The sequence below is a fragment of the Argiope bruennichi genome, chromosome X1, assembly GCF_947563725.1.
Source record: "Argiope bruennichi chromosome X1, qqArgBrue1.1, whole genome shotgun sequence".
In the NCBI taxonomy this organism is placed as follows: Eukaryota; Metazoa; Arthropoda; class Arachnida; order Araneae; family Araneidae; genus Argiope; species Argiope bruennichi.
This window is the reverse complement of record NC_079162.1, coordinates 119497272-119506866: the sequence shown is the minus strand read 5'-3', so window position 1 is coordinate 119506866 and position 9595 is coordinate 119497272. Positions and strand designations below refer to the sequence as shown.

The following is a 9595-nucleotide window of genomic DNA, read 5'->3' as shown; positions in this document are numbered from 1 at the left end:
AAATTAAACTTTGTATTAACTTCATATCTTCCTAAAAATTTGTGAATTGTAGGGATTTTAAAAGCATGATTTTTTCATGATTACCATCTCATTTTATTTATATCTTGAATAATCTGATTTGTTTTATTCCTTTCTTAAAAGATTCTTTCCTTTAATTTTGTTTCAATACCTTGAGAAAACGTCTTATTGAATCAAAAAATAATATAATAAAACTTGTTATTTAATATTAAACTTCAGGAATAATTCCATGAATTTGAAATTGACTTTCTTCTCTAATGCTTTTACTTTTGGCTTCTTAGCACCTAAATGGGGACAAATTCATTTTCAATGACTTTTTCTGTTATGTCTTGTTATTGGACATATAACTTCCTTTCATTATAAGTGATTTTTCACTCTGAGAGATTTAGAAAATCCTGCAAAAGAAAAGTTGTTTTTTAGTTTTTAATCAATTTAATTAAGATTATTTCATGTCATTGTTATTTTCTGAAATTTCCTTCACCCGAAATCTCAACGGAGTGGGAGTAATTACACTAATTTTGCAACTTCCTCCTTTTAAAGCATTTTTTTCTGTGCGTTGTTTTCTCATACCCATCAAAAAAAATTTATAATAATTTCAAATGTATAATTTTTTTTAAGGATTCTTGATAATTTTTTTTCCTCGTTAATTTATTTTAAGAAATTGACATTATATTGTATTCTGAATTTCTTTCCCTGCTTGAAATCTCTTCAAGAAGGTATTAACTTTTTTCTTGGTAATAGCATTATTTGTTCATATCCTTTTATGCAAATTTTGAAACAAGAGTGAAATGTTAGTAATCATGCAAAGTATTCTGAATTTATTTTCTGTTTTTATGACTGCTTATATGACAGTAAGTTGAGATTTGCATCTAATTTTCAAAATTGAGTTTCCTCAATGTTCTATATCAAGCAAAAATAAATGAATGAATTTCCATATATGACATCTCTACATATTTTCAAATTTAATCAGTCTTTCTACAGTATTGTATAAACATTAGTCCTTCTTCCTTTTAAGTAAAGTAATTTTCATTTCTCTGTCAAGCATATATTTGTTTCATTTAATTTAGGGACAATTTACTCTTTATTAGCATTTGAACATGCATATTCTTTTTCCCATCCTTGAATCAGTTTTTGTATTTGCTTTAAGTTTACAGGGAAGTATTTTGATTTAGGAATACTGAAAACTTGGTTATTTTGCTACTTTTCTGTAATTTTGCTTTTCTCTTATTATTAGCTTATTGTTGTCAATTACGTTTCTGAGCTCTATGTTTTAAATTCATGCCTTCTCTGTTCTCATTTAATTCTGTTTAATTTAAATATATCGTTCAATCAATAAATTTGGTGTTTAGAGCAAAAATTAGATACTTTATCGTTAATTTCTTGCATCTCTCTATTACAATGTTTCATTTTCCTCTTCCAAACAGAATATTTAATGTCAATTTTTATTATCTCTTAAATGTTCTGCTCATGTAAGTGTCTGCATAAATTAAATTATTTCTAAGGTTGCTGGACTATATCTTTTTGGTTAAAATTTTGATAATTGTGATATATTTATACAACTTTGTAATCATATATTTCTTACTTGTGATTCTCCTGAAACATTTGAAAATCAAACATGTTTTAAATTGCATCCAAAATATATGTGAAAAACATCATTTATACATGAGATTTATTTAATACTGAATGTTTTTTATTTCCTTTCTAAAGTGTTAAAATGCTGATCGTTTTATTAGTTGCAACCAGTATTTACAGAAATTTGACACACATAAAAGGACCATTAAATACTGTACATAATGTTTAGGGCTATTAATAACTGACATAGACACAATTCTATAAACTCCTAACCGAGCACTTAAATATACTTTTCAAAATTTTGATATGTAAACTGTTGCCATGTGGCATTTTATAATCATTGTATCCTCTCTGATTTTTTTTTCACTACTGAATATTTAAAAAAACAAATGGCATTACCAAACTCTCAAAGCTCAATAATATATGTATCACAGTCATATTATATCTTTGTAAGCAAGCATCAGGTTTTTGATATCTGAATCAATGAAAAAATTAGGAGAAAAAAAGTGTTTTCGACAAATATATTTTGGAATGAATTTGACATGCTTGCATATTTATGATTTGATTTTTTAATGATTGTTTATTGAAGTAACTGTTTTTTGTAGACATATTGTTATAATTATTTACACATTTTTGCTAATTTTTTATAGGTGCTGTCGGCATTGTGTATTACTGAGATGAAAAAGAAAAACCTGCTGACATCAAGAAGGTCTGTTTATTTCAGTTTTGTTTTGATATTTTTTAATATTCAAATTTAGCTACTTTGTAGATATATTCTATATAAATGTTGAGAAATGATTTGCATAATTTAAAGTTAGATATTCTGTTTTTACCTGTCAATTTTTTCTTGCATTTTCACTTTCTGTAATATATTGCTTTACATTATTGTATAAGTGAGGATATTTTCCTTCAAGTGACTTTTTTTTTTTTTTTTTTCTGCAAGTGTTTATTATTCATTGAATAGTGTCCATTCAAAGTATATTTTATTTAATTAATGTGCTCCTTCAAAGATAATATGACTTCAACTCTGTCACATTTGGGAAAATCTTTCACAAAAGAAATCTTCATAACTTTTTCAACCAAATTTAAATTCTTAATTAGCAATATATTTTATTCTGTATTCCTATTTTCTTGAAATCTTTTCCAAACAAAGTGTTTATGGTTATTTTAATTTTGATTTTCAGAAAATTTGAAACAGAAATAAAAAGTTATTAATGATGGGAAGCCTCTGGAATTTATTTGTACTATAATTACTTCTTTAATGACAGTAAGAATAGATATGCCTGCTTTTTTTAAATCCATTTTTATCTGACTTGTTATAATAATATTCTTCCTATGTTGAAATTAAACTTTGTATTAACTTCATATCTTCCTAAAAATTTGTGAATTGTAGGGATTTTAAAAGCATGATTTTTTCATGATTACCATCTCATTTTATTTATATCTTGAATAATCTGATTTGTTTTATTCCTTTCTTAAAAGATTCTTTCCTTTAATTTTGTTTCAATACCTTGAGAAAACGTCTTATTGAATCAAAAAATAATATAATAAAACTTGTTATTTAATATTAAACTTCAGGAATAATTCCATGAATTTGAAATTGACTTTCTTCTCTAATGCTTTTACTTTTGGCTTCTTAGCACCTAAATGGGGACAAATTCATTTTCAATGACTTTTTCTGTTATGTCTTGTTATTGGACGTATAACTTCCTTTCTTTATAAGTGATTTTTCACTCTGAGAGATTTAGAAAATCCTGCAAAAGAAAAGTTGTTTTTTAGTTTTTAATCAATTGAATTAAGATTATTTCATGTCATTTTTATTTTCTGGAATTTCATTCACCCGAAATCTCAATGGAGAGCGAGTAATTACACTAATTTTGCTACTTCCTCTTTTTAAAACATTTTTTTCTGTGGGCTTTTTTCTCATACCCATGAAAGAAAATTAGTAATAATTTCAAATGTATAATTTTTGTTAAGGATTCTTGATAATATTTTTTCCTTGTTAATTTATTTTACGAAATTGGCATTATATTGTATTCTGAATTTCTTTCCCTGCCTGAAATCTCTTCAAGAAGGTGTTAACTTTTTTCTTGGTAATAGCATTATTTGTTCATATCCTTTTATGCAAATTTTGAAATAAGAGTGAAATGTTAGTAATCATGCAAAGTATTCTGAATTTATTTTCTGTTTTTATGACTGCTTATATGACAGTAAGTTGAGATTTGCATGTAATTTTCAAAATTTAGTTTCCTCAAAGTTCTATATCAAGCAAAAATAAATGAATGAATTTCCATATATGACATCTCTACATATTTTCAAATTTAATCAGTCTTTCTACAGTATTGTATAAACATTAGTCCTTCTTCCTTTTAAGTAAAGTAATTTTCATTTCTCTGACAAGCATATATTTGTTTCATTTATTTAGGGACAATTTACTCTTTATTAGCATTTGAACATGCATATTCTTTTTCCCATCCTTGAATCAGTTTTTGTATTTGCTTTATGTTTACAGGGAAGTATTTTAATTTAGGAATACTGAAAACTTGGTTATTTCGTTACTTTTCTGTAATTTTCCTTTTCTCTTATTAATAGCTTATTGTTGTCAATAACGTTTCTGGGATCTATGTTTTAAATTCATGCCTTCTCATTTAAATCTGTTTAATTTAAATATATCATTCAATCAATTAATTCGGTGTTTAGAGCTAATATTAGATACGTTATCGTTAATTTCTTGCAGCTCTCTATTACGATGTTTCATTTTCCTCCCCCTCCAAACAGAATATTTAATGTCAGTTTTTATTATCTCTTAAATGTTCTGCTCATGTAAGTGTCTGCTTAAATTAAATTATTTCTAAGGTTGCTGGACTATATCTTTTTTTAAAAAAATTGATAATTGTGATATATTTATATAACTTTGTAATCTTGTATTTCTTGCTTGTGATTCTTCTGAAACATTTAAAAATCAAACATGTATTAAATTGCATCCAAAATATATGTGAAAAACATCATTTATACATGAGACTTATTTATTACTGAATGTTTCTTATTTCCTTTCTAAAGCGTTAAAATGCTGATCGTTTTATTAGACGCAACCATTATTTACAGAAATTTGACACACATTAAAGAACCATTAAATACTGTACATAATGTTTAAGGCCATTAATAACTGACATAGTCACAATTCTATAAACTCCTAACCGAGCACTTAAATATACTTTTCAAAATTTTGATATGTAAACTGTTGCCATGTGGCATTTTATAATCATTGTATCCTCTCTGATTTTTTTTTTCACTACTGAATATTTAAAAAAACAAATGGCATTACCAAACTCTCAAAGCTCAATAATATATGTATCACAGTCATATTATATCTTTGTAAGCAAACATCAGATTTTTGATATCTGAATCAATGAAAAAATTAGGAGAAAAAAAGTGTTTTCGACACATATATTTTGGAATGAATTTGACATGCTTGCATATTTATGATTTGATTTTTTAATGATTGTTTATTGAAGTAACTGTTTTTTGTAGACATATTGTAATAATTATTTACACATTTTTGCTAATTTTTTATAGGTGCTGTCGGCATTGTGTATTACTGAGATGAAAAAGAAAAACCTGCTGACATCAAGAAGGTCTGTTTATTTCAGTTTTGTTTTGATATTTTTTAATATTCAAATTGAGCTACTTTGTAGATATATTCTATATAAATGTTGAGAAATGATTTGCATAATTTAAAGTTAGATATTCTGTTTTTACCTGTCAATTTTTTCTTGCATTTTCATTTTCTGTAATATATTGCTTTACATTATTGTATAAGTGAGGATATTTTCCTTCAAGTGACTTTTTTTTTTTTTCTGCAAGTGTTTATTATTTATTGAATAGTGTCCATTCAAAGTATATTTTATTTAATTAATGTGCTCCTTCAAAGATAATATGACTTCAACTCTGTCACATTTGGGAAAATCTTTCACAAAAGAAATCTTCATAACTTTTTCAACCAAATTTAAATTTTTAATTAGCAATATATTTTATTCTGTATTCCTATTCTCTTGAAATCTTTTCCAAACAGAGTGTTTATGGTTATTTTAATTTTGATTTTTAGAAAATTTGAAACAGAAATAAAAAGTTATTAATGATTTGAAGCCCCTGGAATTTATTTGTACTATAATTACTTCTTTAATGACAGTAAGAATAGATATGCCTGCTTTTTTTTAAATCCATTTTTATCTGACTTGTTATAATAATATTCTTCCTATGTTGAAATTAAACTTTGTATTAACTTCATATCTTCCTAAAAATTTGTGAATTGTAGGGATTTTAAAAGCATGATTTTTTCATGATTACCATCTCATTTTATTGATATCTTGAATAATCTGATTTGTTTTATTCCTTTCTTAAAAGATTCTTTCCTTTAATTTTGTTTCAATACCTTGAGAAAACGTCTTATTGAATCAAAAAATAATATAATAAAACTTGTTATTTAATATTAAACTTCAGGAATAATTCCATGAATTTTCAATTGTCTTTCTTCTCTAATGCTTTTACTTTTGGCTTCTTAGCCCTTAAATGGGGACAAATTCATTTTCAACGACTTTTTCTGTTATGTCTCGTTATTGGACATATGATTTCCTTTCTTTATAAGTGATTTTTCTCTCTGAGAGATTTAGAAAATCATGCAACAGCAGAGTTGTTTTTTAGTTTTTAATTAATTTAACTAAGATTATTTGATGTCATATTTATTTTCTGGAATTTCATTCACCCGAAATCTCAATGGAGAGCGAGTAATTACACTAATTTTGCTACTTCCTCTTTTTAAAACATTTTTTTCTGTGGGTTTTTTTCTCATACCCATGAAAGAAAATTCGTAATAATTTCAAATGTATAATTTTTGTTAAGGATTCTTGATAATATTTTTTCCTTGTTAATTTATTTTACGAAATTGGCATTATATTGTATTCTGAATTTCTTTCCCTGCCTGAAATCTCTTCAAGAAGGTGTTAACTTTTTTCTTGGTAATAGCATTATTTGTTCATATCCTTTTATGCAAATTTTGAAATAAGAGTGAAATGTTAGTAATCATGCAAAGTATTCTGAATTTATTTTCTGTTTTTATGACTGCTTATATGACAGTAAGTTGAGATTTGCATCTAATTTTCAAAATTTAGTTTCCTCAAAGTTCTATATCAAGCAAAAATAAATGAATGAATTTCCATATATGACATCTCTACATATTTTCAAATTTAATCAGTCTTTCTACAGTATTGTATAAACATTAGTCCTTCTTCCTTTTAAGTAAAGTAATTTTCATTTCTCTGACAAGCATATATTTGTTTCATTTATTTAGGGACAATTTACTCTTTATTTGCATTTGAACATGCATATTCGTTTTCCCATCCTTGAATCAGTTTTCGTATTTGCTTTATGTTTACAGGGAAGTATTTTAATTTAGGAATACTGAAAACTTGGTTATTTCGTTACTTTTCTGTAATTTTCCTTTTCTCTTATTAATAGCTTATTGTTGTCAATAATGTTTCTGAGATCTATGTTTTAAATTCATGCCTTCTCATTTAAATCTGTTTAATTTAAATATATCATTCAATCAATTAATTCGGTGTTTAGAGCTAATATTAGATACGTTATCGTTAATTTCTTGGAGCTCTCTATTACGATGTTTCATTTTCCTCCCCCTTCAAACAGAATATTTAATGTCAGTTTTTATTATCTCTTAAATGTTCTGCTCATGTAAGTGTCTGCTTAAATTAAATTATTTCTAAGGTTGCTGGACTATATCTTTTTTTAAAAAAATTGATAATTGTGATATATTTATATAACTTTGTAATCTTGTATTTCTTGCTTGTGATTCTTCTGAAACATTTAAAAATCAAACATGTATTAAATTGCATCCAAAATATATGTGAAAAACATCATTTATACATGAGACTTATTTATTACTGAATGTTTCTTATTTCCTTTCTAAAGCGTTAAAATGCTGATCGTTTTATTAGACGCAACCATTATTTACAGAAATTTGACACACATTAAAGAACCATTAAATACTGTACATAATGTTTAGGGCCATTAATAACTGACATAGTCACAATTCTATAAATTCCTAACCAAGCAGTTAAATATACTTTTAAAATTGATATGTAAATTATTGCCATGTGGCCATTTATAATCAATGTATCTTCTCTCTCTCTCTCTCTCTCTCTTTCCAGTATTGAATATTGAAAAAACAAAATTCTTTACCAAACTCTCAAAGCTCAATAATATATGTATCACAGTGATATTATATCTTTATTAGCGTAATTTTTACAACATTTGCTTAAACTGTTTTGAAATTTAAAGGTTTTTCCTGACCAGATATTAAGAGTTTGAAATTATTTAATTTGTTTCAAAAAAATTTTCCTTTTATTTTTTTAGTGTTTCTGCTTATTCAACTTTCTGTATTAGCTGACCTTTTTTGAAGAATGTAAGCAAGCATCTGATTTTGGATATCTGAATTAGTGAAAAAATTACTGGAAACAAGTGAGACCTATTTGTGGGGCAATGTCATAAAAAAACTGCAAAAGCCATTTGTAAAGTCGAAAACTGTGAGGCGGTCCAAATGTACCACCCAAGAATCTGGAGAAGATTTTTTACCACCTGCAACACCGGCCATGGATCAAATGGTAGATTTTTATTTAGAGGAGGAAGAAAAGGTGATTCCTAAAGACTATTCTCCCAATGCAGAATCCTTTTTCAAATCCAAAAGAGGGCGAAAGAAACGACACGAAAAACGAGATTCCGAGGGTTTTAAATTACCCTTTTTACCCTCAATTTCTCAAAGTGTCGTTTCGTGCACTTATTCATCAACAGAAATTGCACCACCTGGACAATCTCGAGAAATGGAAACGACGATGCAAGTTGATGAAGAGTTTGAATCGACGAGTTTTCTGCCTCATGTGCCCAACAATGATGACAGTTTTGATCCCACCATTCCCGAAAGTGACAATGCTCCAGAAACTAGTTTTGAAAGTATGGAAACTAGTTTTGAAGCTACTGCAAGTGTCACCGAAAATTGCCTTGAAACAAATGAATCTATTGTCACCGAAACTAGCTTTGAAACAAGTGAATCTATGGTCACCGAAACTAGCTTTGAGCATTCTGTGCCTAGTTTTGCGTCCATTCCAGAAACTAGCTTTGGTGAGAGTGTTTCATTCGTGTCAAACAACGAACCAAGTTACAGTGTTGGACAAAATGGGCCATACTCGACAACAAACTTTGAACATTCTAGTTTTGTTGAACCACCACCCGGTATTGGTCAAATAAACAATGTGCCAGGGGTTTATTACATGTACGAACCTTATGCACAACCACAACCTTTGCAAACTCAACAACTAGAATGTTCAAATTATGAATGTAGAGACTATTTTGGTCTGGACGATCGGGATTTAAATATCCCGATGGAAAATGCATCTATAGAAATGCCAACGCAATTACCTAATGATGCGCAACTTATAGATGCAATAAAGGATTGGTTAAAGAGCCCAAATTTTGACTTTTTACAAAACCTTGAACCAAATCCTCCAGACTTGCCACTGGATCTGTATGAAGATTTGTTTGATTAGTTGTTGTTTTTGTGTAAATTTTTATATATTTCATTTATTATTTATATATTTTATTATATATTTATTTATTTATTGTATATATATTTATTCATCACATGTAAATATTCATATTTATTTTTGTATTATTAATTGTACATTTTAGTAAAAAATAAATTCAATTTAATTTTTTAAACAGTTTGTATTTCTTTACACATTGGCTCTTTTTATGAGCTTAGTGATTTAATTTATTTTATAACAAGTTGAAAGCATAATGTGCGAAAAATATTATTGCATAGATTGTAAAGATATAATTTCATTTAGGAGATGTAATAGATATAAATGCAATGAGGTTAAAGAAAAAGCAATTAGATGTATTAGTTGTTCAGAACGTAAGAAAAGAAATAGTTTGAGTT

At 27.0% G+C, this 9595-nt stretch overlaps 1 protein-coding gene across 1 annotated transcript; it reads left to right on the top strand.

The window, feature by feature from the left end:
- Positions 1–5164: 5164 nt before the first annotated feature.
- Positions 5165–9361, top strand: LOC129958719 (uncharacterized). The gene is made up of 2 exons (XM_056071373.1): positions 5165–5225; positions 8017–9361. The coding sequence occupies exon 2, from the start codon at positions 8253–8255 to the stop codon at positions 9201–9203; it is 951 nt and encodes a 316-aa protein (XP_055927348.1). The 5' UTR covers positions 5165–5225; positions 8017–8252; the 3' UTR covers positions 9204–9361.
- The last annotated feature ends 234 nt before the right edge of the window (positions 9362–9595 follow it).

Excerpts from the sequence above, each read along its gene's own strand:
- LOC129958719 (XM_056071373.1), top strand. The coding sequence starts at position 8,253 with ATGGATCAAATGGTAGATTTTTATTTAGAGGAGGAAGAAAAGGTGATT.